We start from the raw sequence: 20,993 nt of genomic DNA, 5'->3' as shown, positions 1-20,993 counted from the left end.
AAACAACTCCATGGAGTTTGTCCTCTGATTTCTACAACACGCACCCAACACCTAACACACTCATACACTCTCTCTCCCTGTCCCTGTCCCTGTCCCTGTTCCTCTCTCTCTCTCTCTCTCTCTCCCTCCCTCTCTCTCTCTCTCCCTCTCTCCCTCTCTCTCTCTCTCTCTCTCTCTCTCTCTCTCTCTCTCTCTCTCTCACACACACACACACACACACACACGCAATGGTAATATTACTACTCATAATAACTAAAATAGTGACAATATTTTTTTTGAAAAAAAAAAAAACAGTGGCTAGACACTTTCTTTTTAAGGATCAACAATAGAGCTAGAGAGATGGCTCAGAAGCTAAGAGCACTTGTTGCTCTTGCAGAGGACCCAGGTTCGAGTCCCAGCTCCCATGGGCTGAGTCACAGACATGCTTACTTCCAGCTCCAATGGATGTGATACTTTCCTTCCTACCTCTTCGAGTAGCAGACATGCAAGGCAAAACACTCATACACATAAAATAAAACAAATAAGTCCTTTTAAAAAGTTAAGGATGAAGCTGGGCGTGGTGGCGCACACCTTTAGTCCCAGAACTCGGGAGGCAGAGGCAGGTGGATTTCTGAGTTCGAGGCCAGCCTGGTCTACAGAGTGAGTTCCAGGACAACCAGGGCTACACAGAGAAACCCTGTCTCGAAAAACAAAACAAAACAAAAAAACCCCAAAAGTTAAGGATGATGAAGACTTTTAAATGTTTAATTAAGGAAAAATCAAAACACACCAAAGTATAGAAAAATAGCATAATGAATTCTCAAGTTCTGTTACTCAGCATCAAAAATCACCAATAATAGCTAATATTATTTCATCTGTTTTGAAAAAAAATCCAAAGTTCACATGAACCTTGTCTGGATATCTCTAAAATTTGTCTGTGTGTCTCTAAAAATTAAACTTTTCAAATATAAAATTGTTATGAAACCTAAATAAACAGTTTCTTTCTTTCTCTCTTTCTCTCTTTCTCTCTTTCTTTTTTTTAAAGTTTGACTTATTTATTTTATACATATGAGTACACTGTAGCTGTCTTCAGGCACACCAGAAGAGAGCATCAGATGTCATTACAGATGGTTGTGAGCCACCATGTGGTTTCTGGGAATTGAACTCAGGACCTCTGGAAGAGCCGTCAGTGCTCTTAACCGCTGAGCCATATCTCCAGCCCCAACAGTTTCTTAAAATGGAAAACCCACACAAGGACCTAGTCAGGTCACTTAGCTGCAAAGGAACTGAGCTTGATTCCCCTGGACCCTACGTGGTAGAAGGAGAGAAGTCACCCTGATTGCCACATGGGTGCCGTGACCACAAGCTAACGTAGATGTGTAAATAAATGGGATGAGCTGTTTTGTCCCCACCCCCGCCTGCACGTATGATGTCATCTTCTGAGCCCTACAACACCTGCTCATGGGGTTCCCCTGACTCTTGTCTCCAGGTCATCTTCCTGACATTGTTGTTCTCCCTGATGGCGAACCACATGCCGTGGCTTAACAAAGACAAGGAACAACACGCCCGGAGAATCGTAGCACTTTGGGGTAATTCAAGTAGTTCCAGCCACTGTTTAATTGTACAAAGAGCAAAGCAAGAGTTCACACTGCCTCTGCGATCCAACACACCCAGTCAGAGGCCTGGTTACTTGGGCGACTTCTCTTCCTCCTATGCCCAGGAGCCCAGTGTCCCAATCATCCGTTCCTCTGGAAGCCAGTGCTTCTCAGTGCTTCTGGGCTTTGCTCCATCTGTCCTCCCTCCTGAGCCCCAGATGGTCCTGGTGCTGCCTGTGGTCTCTGGGACTGAGCTGTCTGCCTGCCCCACAAGCCCACACTTGCGTATATTCTCATTCCTGTCAAGTGGCATTGCCCCAATGATCTGCTCATGTTAGCGTGATCCTAAGTGCCCTTATTCCCTACATCCAGTCGCCAAGCCTGAGGGGTTCCAGCCTGGGAAAAAAACAGACTCAAAATTACTCCGAGCACATGGAGGGGTGTTGCAAACATAACGTTGAGCCAAAAGGTGCAGGGTACAAAAATGTTAGCACAGTGTTGGCTCGAAGACATATACTTGTCCCCTATAAATGTAAGATCTGAAGAGATGAATGGGAATAATCTCTAAAGCCCAGGAAAGGGTCACCTCTCTGAGGGAAGGAAGGGGTAACAAGATGGAGTATGTGACAGACATGAGCTACCAATCACTTCTTTAAACTGAGCAGTGGGCATGCTAACGGCTAAGCACTCCAGTCCTAGAGGTTTTTAAAATTAACAGTCTCACCGGAAGTGTCTTTCTTGCCTTTATTTAATTTCTTGTGCATTTGGACTATTCTCTTTATGTGAGTGACTTCTTTTTCAAAGTTCTTGTCCCTACCCATCTGGAGTTCTATGACCTGCCCTTCAGGACCAAGGCAGCATGGGGTAGAGTTGAGGGGGAGAGTGGTGTTTGCTGGCACACGAAAGGCCTTACTTAAGCTGTGGTTTGATTTGATTGTGACTGTGCCCTGCAGAGAAAAGCCAAATTCCAATGGCTCTGCAAAGGCATCTCTAGCCTCCCTTGGGGAAGCTTTGTTTATTCTCCAGTGATCAGATGGCACTTGTACACGCATGCAGGTGATTTCTGTCATTTCCCCCACCCTCTCTCTCTCTTTCCCTACCCCACCCCTCACCTTCCCTTTCATTTATCGATCTCTACATTCATCTAATCAGTATAGTCTTTAGACCAAACCACTGCCACCTCCTGGATTCTTCAGAAATGTTCTGTGTTGGACCCTATGCCAGAATCTGCACTGAATAGAAACCCTCTACTTGTGTTGGACTTGAGAACAATATTCCCAACGGTATTCCACTGACTAGAACCCCTGACATCTAGTCTAAGATAGATGCATACAGCAAGTTAGTTTATATCTACTGAATCTAATTCTTTACATGAAAAGGCTGGAAACATACTGAGTGGTAGAGCACTTGTCCGGTGTGCCTGAGACACTGCCCTGGATTCTCAGCACTGAAAGAATGCTTATCGGTGGGTTGTGCTGGTACATGTCTCAGCGTCTGGAAGGCTGAGGCAGAGATCATAAATGTGAGGCCAGCCTGGGCTATATTTCTGACAACATTAGACTGGACTGGCTGGTTTTGTGTGACAGGTTGACACAAGCTAGAGTCATCAGAGAGAAGGGATCCACAGCTGAGGAAATGCCTGCCTCTGCCTCCCGAGTGCTGGGATTAAAGGCATGCACCACCACGCCTGGCTGGGAAATATTTTTAAAGAGCACAGAGAAGCTGTGTTCCGGGACTGGCTGAGGTTGTATCACCCAGGTGGTACTGGTTTTGAAGGCATGAAGGGGTCATGGAGAGCAGCTGAGGCTTGGCACTGTGAGAGGCCAGGAGAGGCCATTGGTGACAGTGCAGCCTCAGTGGCAGTTGATATCCCAGGACTGAAGCGGTCATGCAAAGAAGTTGAGGCTTGGCACCATGAAGGGAGTCTAGGAGAGGCCATTGGTGAAGAGCAGCCCAGTTGCAGCAGAAGATCCCAGCATTTCGGAGATGCCAGGACCATGGGATGACCACCAAGAACAGCAGCAGCAGCAGTGGGGTGGAGCCTGCCTGAGCCTAGAAGACGAGCTGTGTGCTGCAGAGGGCCAAGCTGGAGAAGTGACTCGAGCTCTTTGGAGGAGCCCAGAATATGAGTGGATCTCAGGCATTAGACATTTGGAGTTTGATTTTGCTTCAATTTGATTGTGACTGTGCCCTGAAGTAAAGGGCTCCTTTTCTCTCTTGAAGTAAGGAAGTATTTTACTGGAGCCCACAATTAAGAGACTTTGAATTTTAAAAGACTTTGGACTTGGAAAGAAATTGGGTATTTTAAAGGGACCAGAATTTTTTTTTACATTTTTTTTATTAATTGTTTACTTTACCTCCTGATGGTAGCGTCCCCTCCTTCCTCTCCTCCCAGTACCCCCCCACCTCATCTCCTCTATCCCCCAGCTCCACTCCTCCCCTGCTTCTCCTTAGAAAAGGGAAGGCTTTCATGGATACCTACCAGCCTTGGCCTACCAAGTTGAACTAAGACTAGGTGCATCTTCTGCTGAGGCTAAACTCAGGAGCCCAGTTAGAAGAAAGGGACCAAGGCAGGCAATGTAGTCAGAGATAGACCCTGCTCCTGCTTTATGAATCCTATATGAAGATCCAGCTGCACAACTGTTAAATATGTTTGAATTTGTAAAGTCTGTGGGACTTTTAAAGTTATTTATGGTTCTAATGTGAGATCTTGGGGATAAGTAAGAAAGGAGAGATTGTGGCTTAATCTTAGCGTGTTTGTGTGTCAAGTTGACAAGGGGTTGGTTGGACTGGCTGGTTTTGTGTGTCAACTAGACCCAAGCTAGTCATCAGGAAGAAAGGAGCCTCAGTTGAGGAAATACCTCCATGAGACACAGCTGTAAAGAAGGCATTTTCTCAATTAGTGATCAATGGGGGAGGACCCAGCCCATGGTGGGTAGTGGCATTCCTGGGCTGGTGGTCCTGAGCTCTAAAAGAAGGCAGGCGTGAGCAAGGCATGCTGAGTAAGCCAATAAGCAGCACCCCTCCATGGCCTCTGCATCAGCTCCAGGTTCCTGCCCTGCTTGAGTCTCTACCCTGATGTCCTCCAATGAAGGACCATGATCTGGAAGTGTAAGCCAAATAAACCCTTTCCTCCCCAACTTGCTTTCTAGTCCGGTGTTTTCATCCCAGTAAGAGAGACCCTGAGGAAGACAGAGGCATTGTCAGGAAAGAGGGGCTGTGTGTCACGGCGCCGAGGCTCACAGGCGGTAAACAGCACTCTCCTCCTGAGACACACTCCTCTACTCACGTTTAGTTTTTCTAGAAACTGATTTATATTGTCTCTTATGAGTTTGGTTTCCAATGGGTTGGAATTTTTTGTTGGTGATGTTCTGGTTTGTCGAGACAGGGTTTCTCTGTGTATCTCTGGCTGCCCTGAAACTCTCTCTTATAGACCAGGCTGGCCTCAAACTCACAGAAGTCCTACTGCCTCTGCCTCCCAAGTGCTGGGAAGAAAGGGAGGTACTACCATTTCATGGATTGGAATTTTAAGAAGAAAAATCCAGTCCTTCTTCCATAGATACGTGCTGTTTAGAGAGCATCTTGTCTGCTCCAGTGTTCACCAGGAAACACCTGCAGTAGGTGCTCGACAGTAGGCAAGCTGTCATGGAATCTAACATTTATTTGACCTGTATTTCCGTGTCTTGACAGCAAAGTGTCCTTCGTCGGCACCTGGCTTGAGAGACAAGAACAATCCCATCTACACTGCCCCAGCAATGAACAACATAGCCAAGCCTACAAAGAAGGCCTGGAAGAAACAGATCTTCAAGCTGACGGGTGGTACTCTGGGTACGGCGGGGCGGAGGCAGCAGGCACCTCTGCAGCACACTGTCTGGAGTGGGGAGGGTGGGGTAGAATAAGACAGAAAACCGGGAAGGGCAGAAAGGTGTCTTTTAAAATGAAATTTGGAATTCCAGCAATTCAGGTGGTGTGTGTGTGTGTGTGTGTATGTGTGTGTGTGTGTGCGCGCACACACGTGTGTACACATTGGGTTGAAGTATTTGAAATTGCCCATTTTGACTTTTTTTGGTTGGTTGGGTTTTTGGCTCTTTCAAGACAGTTTCACTATGTAGCCTAGGCTGTCCTGGAATTCACTCTATAGACCAGGCTAGCTTCAAACTTAGAGATCTGCCTGCCTCTGCCTCCCAAATGCTGGGATTTAAAGTGTGCACCACTACATTCCAGCTCCATTTTGACTGGTTTTGACCTGAAGAGGTGAATAAGCATACGAGAAGTGAAAAGGGTTTATTTAGAGTTCTATGATAATTACTTGAAAATGATTTTTTTTTTCTGTTGCAAACCAGTGCAAGTCCTCTTCCTGACCCTGCTGATGACTACCGTCTATTCTGCAAAGGACTCTAGTCGATTTTTCCTCCATCGAGCTATCTGGAAGAGGTTTTCTCACCGTTTCTCAGAAATCAGAACTGTAGAGGATTTCTACCCCTGGGCCAACGGCACCCTCCTTCCTAACCTATACGGGGATTGCAGAGGTAAGGACAGTTCTGGGGCAGAAGGGAGGCAAGTTAGTCCTCTGGAAACCCCTCCTGCACTGCAACCCATTGGAAAACTAAAGGTCATCTGGCTTCTCCATATGACCACACCTCTGTGGACAATGCAAAGTCCCCCCGGACTCCATCCAAGAAGGTTCAGGTAGGGACTCTTGGTGACCCATGGGGTCTGATTTCCCCTGATCCAGGTCACAGGTATGAGCAAAGGGTGGTCACTTACAGCACAAAGAATAGCTGCAGGGACCCTGTGACTCAGCCACACACCGCACACAGGATCGGGCTCCAGTAAAAACCGTTTTTTTTTTTTTTTTTGGTTTTTCGAGACAGGGTTTCTCTGTGTAGCCCTGGCTGTCCTGTCACTCACTTTGTAGACCAGGCTGGCCTCGAACTCAGAAATCCGCCTGCCTCTGCCTTCCGAGGTAAAAACCGTTCGAGGTAAAAACCGTTTTTAAGTGACTGTGTATCCAACTTTTCTGTGTGCTGGCCCAGGTTCGTCCACAAACATACATTGAACATCTGCAGTCCTCAGGGCCTTTCCTAGGGGCTGATTTTTTTTAAATGCTCATAATGGATTCTGTGTCCTCAAAGAACCTCAGTGAGAGAGGCATTGCCCCGCTTTGCCCTGCAGCAGGTACGAGTGGTTAGCGCGCTCTCCCCTCGGGCACGCGCTCTCCCCTCGGGCATGCGCTCTCCCCTCAGGCGCATGCTCACTGTTTTCTCCAATCCAGCTTGGCCCTGATGTAACTGTGTCCTGAGAAGCTGAGCTCTGGGATTCAGTGCTTCCTTCTAACTCAGGGTTGGTGACTTCACAGCGAGATTCAGGACATCGTCTATGTTCCTAGAGAGAACATGAAGCCAGTGTTCATCCTAGCAAGCACTTTTAGCTTCCCCAGAGTGCACTTGGTGTGTGAACACTCTTACAGAAGGAAACGCCTACTCATTGAATGGTGACTTTTTTTTTTTTAAGTACAATTTTGAATAACAGTTTTTGAGGGTCAGAGAACATTCTATTTGTAATATATAACTCTGTGCTGAATAAAATACTGACAAAATGACTAGAACCCAGGATGGCAAAAGTCGAGGCCATAGTAGGGCTAGTCTCCTTTTGGGCTCCTTGGCTGTAGTAGAGCACCACAGCGTAGAGCAGACAGAGAGCCCGCTGGGACTCATGCCCACTTACCACCATGTAATCCTGAGTAGACCGCTCAGCCTTCGCTGTCTGGTTTCCCCTGTTCAGCGGGGAAGCATCCTTGGCCCTGCTCTGCACCATAGATCCGAGCACTCAGAACAGAGCCTGGCACAGGTACTGAGAAAGTTAGTGCTGCCTGTTAACAGCGGGGAAGTGGAGCTTTTCTATTGAGCTGACAGCAGTTACCCAGATGGATAAACTGACAAATGCAACAGATCTCCGGACGATGATAAGAAAGAAGCACACCACGGATGGCGTTTATAATCCTGGCACTCGGGAGGTAGAGGCAGGATCCTGAATTTGAGGCCAGCCTGGCAAGATCTTGTTTTAAGAAAGAGATATAGTTGAGTAGGCATGGGGTCAAAAGCAGTTAAAATTGACACTAACAAGCGGGGCATGGTGGTACACACCTTCAATCCCAAAAAATGGAAGGCACGGGTAGGCGGATCTCTGAGTTCGAGGCCAGACTGGTCTGCAGGGTGAATTCCAGAACAGCCAGGGCTAGTCCTAGTCCTGTCTATTCCAGACAGACAGGCAGGCAGACAGGAAGGCAGGTAGGCAGGCAGGCAGGCAGACAGGCAGGCAGAGAAACCCTGCCTCAAAAAAACTGTGTGTGTGTGTGTGTGTGTGTGTGTGTGTGTGTGTGTAGGTAACATGGTTTACCTACTCTTTAAAAATCATTGTTTTCAAAATCACTACAGCCCAATCTCATCGTGCAGCGCTTCTGCTCAAGCATTGGATTGGCCTTTGGGAAAACAGTCATAACTAAACCTATGACGATGTTCAGGGACTAGATCCATGGGGAGCCCACGGAACTGCAGCTGTATAAAACCCAGCTGACCGTTCCCGTTTCCCTGCACTGTGGTAGGGACATCTGGAAAACAACCAAGTGACAGTAAATGACAAGCTCCAAGCAGTGTCATGAATTTAGCTTCTGCCCTGGTTTACCTGGGAGTGTATATATATATATATATATATATATATATATATATATATGTATGTATATATGAGGCCACCCCTACTCCATTCTATCCACTCACTATGCAGAGGTCTGCTGTATAGATGTACTATAACTAATACTATAAGTAGCTAAGACTGTTAATACCTCACACATGAGCAAATGTATCTGAGAAATTCTTTGGAAAAGATTTGCTAGGGCAGAGTATACACATTATTTAACTTATTTTCTGTTTCATGTGTGTATTTTTGCCTGCATGAGCACATGTGTACTGTGTGTGTGTGCACAGGAGTCTGTGGCTGTCAGAAGAGGGTGTTGGATCCCCTGAAATTGGAGTTAACAGGTAGTTGTGAGCCACCATGTGGGTGCTGGGAATTGAACCCAAGGTCTCAGCAAAAGCAGCAGCTACTCTTAATCACTGAACCATTTTTCTAGCCCCCATGTACAGATTTTACACATGCACACACACACACAAACACACACACACACGTGTACAAGTATCACTCAACTTGGGTGCTGGGAACCACCTGGAAGAGCAGTAAGTTCCCTTAATGGTTGGGCTGTCTCTCCAGCACCATACATTTTTAATTTTAAAAAGATAATGCCAGGGCTGGAAAGATGGCTATGTGGGTAAGAGCACTGACTCCTCTTCCAGAGGACCTGGGTTCAAATCCTAGCACCCACCCAGCTCACAGCTGTCTATTACTCCAAGATCTGACACCTTTACACACATATACTTGCAGGCAAAACACCAATGCATGTACAATGGAAATAATTTTTAAAAAGATATTTCCAGGACGGGAAAGTTGGCTCGTCAGTTAAGAGCACGTGTTGCTCTGGCAGAGGACTCAAGTTCAATTACCTAGCACCAACGTGGTGGCTCACAACTGTCTATAAGTCCACTCCCAGTAGATCTGAGACCCTCTTCTGAACTTGGGCTCCAGACATACATTCAGTACACATATATACACACAGGCAAAACACTGAAACATGTAAAATAGTCTCAAATAAGTATCACTGAGTAGATGTGGCAGTTCATAACTGGAGAAGCCAGCCTGGGCTACATAGTGAAACTATCTCAAAACGAACCCAAACAGAAACAAGGGCTTGGGTTGTTAATCTGTGGCCAGTCACCTGCACTAGAAAAAAAAAATGTTTCCAGATTGTTCTTGTGGTGTCAGTAAGTAATCCTATTGGCAAAGGACTAGAGTTGTCTACACCCCCAACCACATGGTAGAAGTGTTTCCAAACTATACAGGGGCTCTGGGTAAGGCTTTGCGGCTGCACTCGGAAGAGAAATGTAAGTTAGACCCAAACCAAGCAGTGTTTTCTGTTTTCATAAAAGCAAATCTCCAGCCGGGTGTGGTGGTGCACGCTTTTAATCCCAGCACTTGGGAGGCAGAGGCAGGCGGATTTCTGAGTTTGTGGCCAGCCTGGGCTACAGAGTGAGTTCCAGGACAGCTATACAGAGAAACCCTGTCTCGAGAAAAGAAAAAAAAAAAAAAAAAGCAAACCACCTCCCATTCTTCATCTTCTCCATGGCTTTAAGTTATAAAGCTTTAAGTCCCCTGTTCAAAATCCCCCAACAGAGACATTTAGAATAAAATGTCAAATCATCCCCCACAAAGCAGCCCTTAGCTATGTCTGTCACCTCATCTCTACCCCCTCTGACCCTCATCTGCTATATTATAGCCACTTGTGTTCCCATGACATTAAATACATCAATCATGCTATCACCTTGGGATCTTGGAACCTGCTGTCCCTGCCTGGCATCCACGTTACACTTCTGACTCTATTAGTGTCCCTCAATGCCATCCCATCAGAGAAACTTTAAGGGCATTCCTCGCTTCACAAAGCCCTACTTCCTACCACCTGACCATTGTGTATTGCTGGTCCTTGTTCCTCACGTCTGTGCTCTTGGGCAGGAAAGCCCTTGTATCTGTTTGCTCCTGACACCTAAACATGGCTTGGCTGTGTCAGCATAGAAGGTGTGTTGTTTGAATGAATGAATGAATGAATGGGTAAATGGATGTGGTTTTGGGTTTTTTTTTTTTTCTCTTGTTAGGTTCTTTATTTCTGTACCTATTGTAAGTGGTATGGCTAGATTTTTTTTATTATTTTGTGCCCAGTAACCCTAAGTTAGCGTTTTAAACTTGATTGTTTTTCCACTGATCCTCTTAATTTATCTAGATAATACATATAATTTATAAATGATCACATCGTTCCATTTGTTTTTTACACCTCTTTTGTCTGCTTGTATTAATTAGTTCATGTCTCTAAATGTTTTCAAGATTGCTGATAAAGTATACCTGGGCTGCTTCATTCAGTCAGCAACAAGACAATTGTTTGTTTTTCTTTCTCACTAGGATTTATTACTGACGGGAACTCCTTTCTTCTGGGCAATGTTTTGATCCGCCAGACTCGAATTCCTAATGACATATTCTTCCCAGGATCTCTCCACAAGCAAATGAAGTCGTCTCCCCAACATCAGGAGGACAGAGAGAACTATGGGGCTGGCTGGGTCCCCCCTGATACAAACATCACAAAAGCAGACAGTATTTGGCATTATCAGAGTCAGGAGTCGCTGGGAGGCTATCCCATCCAAGGGGAGCTAGCCACTTACTCAGGAGGAGGCTATGTTGTGAGGCTTGGAAGAAACCACAGTGCGGCAACCAGGTGAGTGTGTGCCCTGAGCAAGAGGCCCATCACAGGACAGCCAGGAACTACATCTTTAAATTTAGAAATGTCTTGGTCAACTTCAAGTTACAGGTATGTTTTGTTTTGTCAAAGGCAAAAGACTTTTTTAATCTGGAAGGAGATTTTTAGTTTCAATTCTAGGGGTAGTTGAGTTTAGATGAATCTTAGTCACATAGTATTCTTCTAATGTAAATGGAAACATTCCCCTTTGTAAACCATGATAAGAACAGCAACCCAGAGTTCAAATGCCCAAACTAAGTTGTTAGGAGTTTGCAGAGTGGTTTAATATATGAATCCTGATCGTCTTTTGTTACCGGGAATGAAAAGGTCTAAATTGTCTTCTGAGCAGGCAAGATGATGGCTCAGCAGATAAAGGTCCTTGCCACCATGCCCGAGGACCTGAGGTCATCATGATGATCTGGGACTCGAGGACCCACATGATATGTAACTGACTCCTTTAAGTTGTTCTCTGACCTCCCTATACTCACTGTGACACACACATACCCCCAGTAAATACAATAAAAAATTTAAAACAAAACTGGTTTCAAAGTTATAGATAGCATCAAGGAACTACTCAAAAAAAAAAAAAAAGGAAGAAAAGAAGAGAAAAGAAAGAAAAGGAAAGAACACAATGTCAATCAAATGATGTCGCTTATACCTCTTTCACCTCTCGGTACTGGATAGGATACTCTTAATAGCGTGGAGTATTGAATGTCTCAAGTAGTAGTGGACAGGGTTTATACAATGAATCCTGTCTTACAGATTAAATGGCAAATAAGGTCTCCTCAGTCTTGTCCTTGGTGTGAACGCTACTGTGAACATCTCGTTTCTTATCCATGTGATCACTGCGCAACTTGGGGAGTGGCTAGTTGTGAAGTCTTTTTTTTTTTTTTTTTTTTTTTTTCGAGGCAGGGTTTCTCTTTATAGCTCTGGCTGTCCTGGAGCTCACTTTGTAGACCAGGCTGGCCTCGAACTCAGAAATCCGCCTGCCTCTGCCTCCCGAGTGCTGGGATTAAAGACGTGCGCCACCACGCCCGGCGTGAAGTCTTTTATAGGAACACTAGATCAAGGGATGAGGCTCTTCATGTGGTCTGTCACAGTGCCAGGGTGCTGTTCTCCACTACAGTACTGGATGGCTCCGTTTCCCTGTGTCTCCAGGGTTCTGCAGCATCTGGAACAGAGGCGCTGGCTGGACCACTGCACAAAAGCCCTCTTTGTGGAATTCACGGTCTTCAATGCTAATGTGAATCTGCTCTGTGCGGTGACCCTCATCTTGGAATCCAGTGGTGTGGGTACGTAGGCCTTCTCTCCTTGCTCTGCCACCGGCTATCTCGGGACAAGGCAGCCGTTACTGATTATATACCATTCATTCAAATAAATTTGTTTACTCTGGCCGGGCGTGGTGGCGCACGCCTTTAATCCCAGCACTCGGGAGGCAGAGGCAGGCGGATTTCTGAGTTCGAGGCCAGCCTGGTCTACAAAGTGAGTTCCAGGACAGCCAGGGCTATACAGAAAAACCCTGTCTCGAAAAACCAAAAAAAAAAAAAAAAAAAAAAAAAAAAAAAAAAATTGTTTACTCAGGAGTATGATTTTTTAAATTTTTCTATGTATATTGGTATTTTGCCTCTGTGTGTGAGTGTGTATGTGTGTGTGTGTTAGATCCTGGAACTGGAATTACAAACAGTTGTGATCTGCCATGTGGGGCTGGGAATTGAACCAGCCCCAGAAGTATGATTTTCATTTTTTAAAGTCAAATAGCTCGACAGCCTTTTTACCTCCCACTCCCCAGATGCTACTTTCAGTTTCGGCTGATATTACATTTTTATTACACTTAAAAAAACTTTTTTTGAGACAGGATCTCTCTGCATAGTCCTGGCTTGCAAGAACTCGCTATGTAGACCAGGCTGGCCTTGACTCAGAGATTACCTGCCTCTGCCTCCTGAGTGCCAAGGTTAAACTCGTGGATTACTACATCAGACTTTCAAATGTTTTGGATTATTTATTCATGCATTTTGGGTTTTAAGTGTTACTTTTTCTATGAAGGGGACTTAGCTTTTGTACTCACGTGGACCTAGCATGTGTGCACCTCTCACATGGCCCTAGCATGCATGCACCTCTCATGTGGCCCTAGCATGTGTCACCTCTCACGTGGCCCTAGCATGTGTCACCTCTCACTTGGCCCTAGCATGCATGCACCTCTCACGTAGCCCTAGCATGTGTCACCTCTCACATGGCCCTAGCATGTGTCACCTCTCACGTGGCCCTAGCATGCATGCACCTCTCATGTGGCCCTAGCATGCATGCACCTCTCACGTGGCCCTAGCATGTGTCACCTCTCACGTGGCCCTACCATGCACACACCTTTCATCTCCCATTGCTTTGTCTTCATGGTTGAGCTTTTGTCATTGACATAGCATTGCCAGGGTACTCAATGGCAATTGTCACCTTTGTCATAGGGGCATCTCACAGATGATTAGATGCTAAGTGTTCCTTTTCAGGAAGTCTTCCTTGATCCAGCCCCCTTCCTCCTCTTCCCTGCCCTAGAACTGACTTACAGGTATCCTCCCACTAACCACTTCATGTTGCTATTAATTGGGTAGCATTTCCCTCCCAGACCAGCAGAGCAAGCAGCTTCTCCCCTGCTCTCTAAACCAGTGCTTCTTAACCTTCCTGATGCTGCGACCCTGTAGTACAGCTCCTCGTGTTGTGGTGACGTCCAACCATAAAATTATCCCATTGCTGCTTCAGAACCATAACTTGCTACTGTCATGAATCATAATTTAAATATCTGATATGTGACACTCAACGGGTCTGGACCCACAGGTTGAGAACCTCTGCTCTAAATGCCCTCAAAGGCTTCCTGGGGGTCTTAAAAGGTTCTTTGTGCTTCCAGGGGTACATCTCTGTTCCAGTGTTTCGGGGTTAGAATTCACAAGACCTTTCATAAAATCACGAAAAGTTTATAAAGCCATAAATCTAGTGCACATTCTCACTACCCTTTTGGGTTGCATCTGAAACCTTGTAGTCCATCCTCAGAGAAGCATCCCGCATTCACAGGATATCGGTACTTTTATTTTGATGTCTGCAGCCGTTCTGGGTTGAAAAGAGGAACAGCTGTGCCTGTGCCTCTTGCTGAGGACTCCCTCTGCCAACTTTAGTGAGATGGACATTTCTCCGGTAGCCTACCCAGGATTCAGTTAATGTTCTGGATAGTTCTACAGGAAATACTAAGCAGAACAGGGAGACAGAAATGTTTGAAGTTGAGGACCCAGGAACAGCTGGGTTGTTTTGTTTTGTGAAAAGGACAACCGCTTCGATTCTTGACTGCAGGTCTTCTTCTTCCCAGGGACTTTCCTCACCTCCCTGCGACTGGACAGTTTAACTTCCCTTCAGTCATCAGAGAGGGGCTTCACCTGGATCGTCTCACAGGTCGTCTACTACCTTCTCGTCTGTTACTATGTCTTCATCCAGGTGAGCTGAACATGTCAGATGTGCACACAGCCAGCAGACAAACCCTCTCTGGAGGGCTCCGTCATGACACAGCACTACACATACAGATGATGCTTCGGTCCTTGGCCGACTGATGTCTACTGAGTAGAATAGCTCACTCAATTCTGGCATGTCCAAAAAATTGAGTTGCTTCTTAATACACAGTATTTCACATCGTTCCTTTTTTTTTTTTTTTTTTTTTTTAAGATTTATCTATGTGTATCAAAGTTTTGCCTGCATGTATGTATGTGTACCATATACCCATAGAATTCAGGTGTTAACTCCCCTAGAACAAATGATTCTACAAATGGTTGCCAATTACCAGTGGATGTAGGGAATCGAACTCAAGTCCTCTGCAAGAATAAACAGTGCCCTTAACTACTGAGCCATCTCTCTAGGCCTTTTATATGGTTTCTATTTTTTTGTTGTTGTTGTTTTTTTTGTTTTTCGAGACAGAGTTTCTCTGTGTAGCCCTGGCTGTCCTGGCACTCACTTTGTAGACCAGGCTGGCCTCGAACTCAGAAATTTGTCTGCCTCTGCCTCCCGAGTGCTGGGATTAAAGGTGTGCGCCACCACGCCCGGCTTTTATATGGTTTCTTAACCCTTATATATATAGTAATGTCAAGAAAGTATGCTGGGGCTGGGGAGGTGGCTCAGCAGTTAAGAGCACTGACTGCTCTTCCAGCGGTCCTGAGTTCAATTCCCAGCAACCACATGGTGCTTCACAACCATCTGTAATGGGATCCCATGCCCTGATATCTGGTGTGTCTGAAGACAGCTACAGTGTACTCATATAAATAAAATAAATATTTAAAACAAACAAACAAAAAACAACAAAAGAAGAAAGGATGCTGGGGAAAACACACTGAAAGAAACAAGAATTATTGTAAACAGTATTTTATTGTTAAGCTTGATAAACAATGAATATTTTAAAGCTTATAAATTAAGTGTACGCAATAGTTTTATAATCTCCAAGAATGATTATATCTGGTAAATTTTTATTAGCAACCTACTTTCCTTTCAGCAGTGTGAGAGACTGCAGAACAGTCCCATGTCCGCTGCCCATGTGCTTGGCCTGGCCAAGTCCCAATAGGGCAGACTATTTTCTTAGGGTCATCCAGACAACAATGGTGACGATGCTGTCTTTGCTCAGGGCTGTCGGCTGAAGCGGCAGAGGCTGGCGTTCTTCACTAGGAAGAGGAACCTCCTGGAAACAAGCATCGTCCTCATTAGCTTTAGCATCCTGGGCCTCAGCATGCAGAGCCTCTCTCTACTTCACAAAAAGATGCAGCAGTACCACTGTGACCGGGACAGGTGAGGGACCCGAGCTGCAGGCTCATGCCAAAGGCTTCCCCGTCCCCACCCTTCCTTCTCTTCCACTTCCCCGCCAGATGGGCTGCATTTGTAAAGTGCAAGATCAACTTATTGAGGCATTTGCACTAGCCCTGCCCAAAGGCTCTGTGGTGCTCATTAGCTTCTATAGAAGATAATGCATTTAAGTCTCAGAGCAAGGGCCTGGAATCGGGGTTACTTTGTATGCATAAAGCCTGAAGCCAGTCAGATTATCACCCTTTAAAAGGATACAAACCCAGTGCAAGACACACTTACCAATATGAAGTTTTCATGTGGGTTTTTTCCCCCTATTACCCACATCAGGCTGCTGAATACTCAAGGTAAGGGCTTGAGATCTAAAACCTTTCAAAGCACGGTCCTAAGTAGCTCTCTGTTGAAGTAGGTCCCAGTACACTGGGATAGTGGGTCTATGTAACCCAAAGAGCTATGGAGATGATTCTCAACCTTCCTAGTGCTGCAACCCTTTAATATATATTATAGTTCATGCTCTGGTGACCCCCAACCATAATATTATTTTTGTTGCTACTTCACTACTATATTAATATCGTTATGAATCATAATATAGTTTTGGAGGGTGGGCCAAGGTGTTGCAACCCACAGGTTGAGAACCACTGGCCTAGGCCTTGAGCAACAGAGGGTCTGTGCTAACCAACTTGCTTATTGCTACAGGAGTCTCTCCAAGAAAACTGAAGCATACTTCACACAACAAAACGGAACTGCGTTTGCAGGGCAAATCTCTCACCTCTTTTAACTCTCAGTGTGACTATGACCTCACTCGTGTCTCTACCCATCAGATAACACCGGGTGTTAGACAACACATGACAATGACATATCCCCTTAGGCTCTAACAACTGTGGAGGATGGTCCCCATCTCTAGGATATGAAGGAAAGATAGCAGCTAGGAGCTGCTTTGAAAAGCTGTCAGGATGGCTCCTAGCCAGGGGGCCTGTTTGTGTTTTCATAGTGTTTCTGGCCAGCTTAGAGCTAGGAAGCTGTTTCACTGCAGTGGGTATCAGACATAGCTGAAGCTGCTAACCTGTGGAGGAAGCCCTAGCGAGGCTGCTGACAAGCGAGGGCCACTCCTTGTGCTAAGTAACTGTCATTCAGCTTCCCTTGGCTACAGGTTCATCAGTTTCTACGAGGCACTGAGAGTGAACTCTGCTGTCACCCACCTCAGGGGCTTCCTGCTTCTGTTCGCAACTGTGCGGGTGTGGGACCTACTGCGACATCATGCCCAGTTACAGGTCATCAACAAGACACTGTCCAAAGCCTGGGACGAGGTGCTGGGCTTTATACTGATCATCGTGGTCCTGTTAAGCAGCTATGCCATGACTGTAAGCCCCCAAACCCAGCATCTTCCCCAAGGGCTGAGGCCTGTCTGTCCACTCAGGAAAGGTCACTGTTCAGAAAACCATCAGATTAGCACTGGGTTTTTTTGGTTTTGGGGTTTTTTTTTTTGTTTTTTGAGAAAAGGTCAGACAGGAAAACTGGGTTTAGTCATGTTCCATATTTCATGTCTTAAACCCAGATGTGTTATCACATCTCTAAGATACAGACACAAAAAAAAAAGAGATCAGAGGTAGCATGGAGATCAGATTTTGTAGTCATGGTAACTTGAATAGCCAAAAGGAATTTCCATTGCTTCTGTTGGAAGCACCTCAGGGCGAAATGAGATTGGTTACCACTGACTGGCTTCTCTCCTGTTCAGTTCAACCTGCTGTTTGGATGGAGCATCTCTGACTATCAGAGCTTCTTCAGATCTATAGTGACTGTTGTTGGCCTCTTGATGGGAACTTCTAAGCACAAGGAGGTAAGAGAAGTTTGCAAGTAGCAGTAGCCTAGTTAGTTACCTTTCAGACTGGCTGATGTTTGGCTTAGTGGCTTTACTAGTGTGGTGGGGTGAGGTGGGGTTGCTTAATATGCAGCCTCCTCCTGCACAGGAGAGAAACTACATCCCTTACCCTTGTCTCAAAGTAACGCCTGTGCACGGCCCTGCTTCCCTACTCAACTATTGCTTCCTAAGCACCCGTGCTCACCTCTTCTTCCTCACCTCTTCCTCATCTCCTCTTCCCCCATATCCTCACCCTGCTGCCAAAGGACACCTGGCCAGAATAGCGCAAGCCACTCTGAAACTCTGTCAGGGAAGCAAGCAAAGGCATGCCAGCAAGCATTGCATTAGTTGTTTACAGTTAACAAACCTCTAAGGTTTACTCTTCCCTCACCGGCACACAACCCTGTCTGCCCATGTTACAGAAAGGGCCAAGAACTTCACACACACACACACACACACACACACACACACACACACACAGAGTCATCCAGTACCGTCAGTATAACTTTATGCAAAATTAAATAAAGTGAGGGGAAAACTTATGAATTTTATGACTATTTGGCTCCTAACATTGAAAGGGATGTGTGACCAGGAAATTGATGGAACTGGCAACACTTGGACAGTTGATCACTTTGATGGCCCGTTATCTTAGGGTTTCTGCTGCTGTCATCAAACACCATGAACAAAAAGCAAGCAGGAAAGGAAGGGTTTATTTGGCTTACACATGGAGGGAGGCAGGAGCTGATGCAGAAGCGTGGCGGAATGCTGCTTACCAGCTTGCTCCTCATGGCTCTGCTCAGTCTGCTTTCTTGTAGAACCCAGGGCCACCTGCCCAGGGTGGTACCACCCACAAAGTGGGCCCTCCCACGTCAACCACTAATTATGAAAGCACTACAGTATAGGTTTGCCTGCAGCCTAATATTATGCAGGCATTTCTCAATTGGGGTTCTCTCCTCTCAGATAACTACAATGTCTGTCAAAGGTTGCCATAAAACTAGCTAACACACCCATGACTCAAATGTTTCTGATTACATAGGTTAGTCAGTGGTTTTCTTCCCGAGAAAGGATGCAACAGCTATTTGCTATACTGTTATGGTTGTAGCTTTCACATGGGGGTGAGTCACTGGTTAAAGGGCTAGTAGCAACAATGAACAAACCGAAGTCTCTGTGTGTGTGTGTGTGACCATTTGTTAAAAGGAACACCTCACAAGGTTACATATAGAAACCTTGCACAAAACCTACCACAGCTATTCCAGCCAAAAGCCAGTTTTTCTTAATTTTTACTGGAAGACTCTGATGTCCAGAGAGGCTTCCCAGACGGCAGACAGGCAGGTTTTATGATCCCTTCTATACACTCATTACCCTAAGCTTTCCTGTTTAGACAGATATTTTCAGTTTCCAAAACTTAGCCGGGATTTGAATCATGATCCTATTACTTTCCTGTTTTTCCTGAGAAAAGCTGAGAAATCAAATTCTAATATCCTTATTCATGTTATATCCACTTAAAAGTATTTTCCTTAGGGTTTTTCCCTCCCTAGTTTTTATCAGATTCAAACGCGTGCTTAGGAATGAATCCCAGATTTTAGCAGTTTGCGATGCTAACTCCGAGATCTTGCCATCTTCCCAGGTTATTGCTCTATACCCAATCCTGGGCTCCCTTCTGGTTCTGAGTAGCATCATCTTGATGGGACTTGTGATCATTAATCTTTTTGTTTCTGCCATTCTCATTGTCTTTGGGAAAGAAAGGAAGGCCTGTGAGGTAAGTAACCGAACTGGAAAGTGTAGCAACACTTCCAACACTGTGAACCTTTAACCCAGTCCCTTATGGCGGAAGGACCCCAATCATAAAATTATCTTCATCGCCACTTCCTGTCATTCTGCTACTCTTATGAATCATAATATAATTGTTTTCTGATGGTCTTAGGCGACTCCGGTGAATGAGTTATTTGGCAACCCCCTAATAGGGGTCCCAACCCACAGGTTGAGAAATGCTGCTTTAAGCAAACAAGCATGGGGACAGAACACAGGAGCTAGAGAAAGGACCCAAGGAGCTGAAGAGGTTTGCAGCCCCATAGGAGGAACAATATGAACTCACCAGTACCCCTAGAGCTCCCAAGGACTAAACCATTAACCAAAGAGCACACATGGAGGGACCCATGGCTCCAGCTGCATATGTGCAGATGATGGCCTTGTGGGACATCAGTGAGAGGAGAGGCCCTTGGTCTTGTGAAGGCTCAAAGCCCCACTATAGGGGAATGCCAGGACAAGGAAGCTGGTGGGTTAGTGAGCAGAGGGAAGAGGGGTGGGTTGGGGAGGGTTGGAGGAGAAATGAATAAAGGGGATAAAATTTGCAATGTGAATAAAGAAAACATCTAATAAAAAAAGAAAACAGGCATGGCCGGGCAGTGGTGGCACACGCCTTTAATCTCAGCACTTGGGAGGCAGAGGCAGGCAGATTTCTGAGTTCGAGGCCAGCCTGGTCTACAGAGTGAGTTCCAGGACAGCCAGGGCTACACAGAGAAACCCTGTCTCGAAAAAAACAAAAATAAATAAATAAAATTTAAAAAGAAAAGAAAACAGGCATGGTGGCACACGCCTGTAACCCTAGCATTTGGAAGTGGAGATAGGACTTAAGAGCTCAAGGCCAACCTGGGTTACCAAATAAGACCCCACGACACTACAAACTGATACAGTGCACAGGACCAGCACATTCTCTTTGGTAGTCTCAACTACTTTTCTACAAAAAAAAAAAAAAAAAAAAGTTGCCAAGACATTATATTCTGTAACCATAAGTAAACACCCGGTCTTCAACCATTCAGTAGATATTCCCAACATCTGGCAGTAAGCCATTAAAGACTCAGTACCTTTACTATCTACTATGTGTTTGTGGGGTTTAGAGGGGTATCCTTGGTACTGTCACCTACAATTTCCATTCACTTACTCTTTTTTGTCTTCAACTACTCAGAAAGAAGCTACACTGACAGATATGTTACTACAAAAGCTCTCAAGTCTGTTCGGAATCCGCCTGCACCAGAATCCATCTGAGGAGCATGCTGCCAACACTGGGTATGGATCTTACTGTCTTTTTTTTGGTTTTTCGAGACAGGGTTTCTCTGTGTAGTCCTGGCTGTCCTGGAACTCACTCTGTAGCCCAGGCTGGCCTCGAACTCAGAAATCCGCCTGCCTCTGCCTCCTGAGTGCTGGGATTAAAGGCGTGCACCACCATGCCCAGCAACCTTGGTGTCTTGAGATGAACTCTCACTGCTTTCGTCACTGCCCAGCATAGCTTACCTTTCACTCTATGATCACACTTTGCGTTGGTGGAGAATCAAAGTCCACTCGTTTCCATATTCTT

The 20,993-nt window shown here is 45.6% G+C and overlaps 1 protein-coding gene across 2 annotated transcripts in view; it reads left to right on the top strand.

Annotated features, from left to right (window-relative positions):
- Positions 1-20,993, top strand: part of Pkd1l3 (polycystin 1 like 3, transient receptor potential channel interacting) — a 56,906-nt gene that overhangs the window by 34,312 nt on the left and 1,601 nt on the right. For both annotated transcript variants that reach the window (XM_085843586.1, XM_085843587.1), the window contains 11 exons: positions 1,469-1,568; positions 5,265-5,402; positions 5,918-6,103; positions 10,635-10,944; positions 12,124-12,257; positions 14,312-14,436; positions 15,608-15,768; positions 16,931-17,141; positions 17,516-17,617; positions 19,266-19,397; positions 20,604-20,704. In XM_085843586.1, coding sequence (XP_085699712.1) covers positions 1,469-1,568; positions 5,265-5,402; positions 5,918-6,103; positions 10,635-10,944; positions 12,124-12,257; positions 14,312-14,436; positions 15,608-15,768; positions 16,931-17,141; positions 17,516-17,617; positions 19,266-19,397; positions 20,604-20,704 — 1,700 coding nt within the window. The remainder of the gene's footprint in view (positions 1-1,468; positions 1,569-5,264; positions 5,403-5,917; positions 6,104-10,634; positions 10,945-12,123; positions 12,258-14,311; positions 14,437-15,607; positions 15,769-16,930; positions 17,142-17,515; positions 17,618-19,265; positions 19,398-20,603; positions 20,705-20,993) is intronic.

The sequence above is a fragment of the Mus caroli genome, unplaced genomic scaffold, assembly GCF_978045245.1.
Source record: "Mus caroli unplaced genomic scaffold, Mus_caroli_1 scaffold_10, whole genome shotgun sequence".
Lineage (NCBI taxonomy): Eukaryota > Metazoa > Chordata > Mammalia > Rodentia > Muridae > Mus > Mus caroli.
Note: the sequence above shows the minus strand (reverse complement) of the source record. Positions and strands in the feature narration are given on the sequence as shown.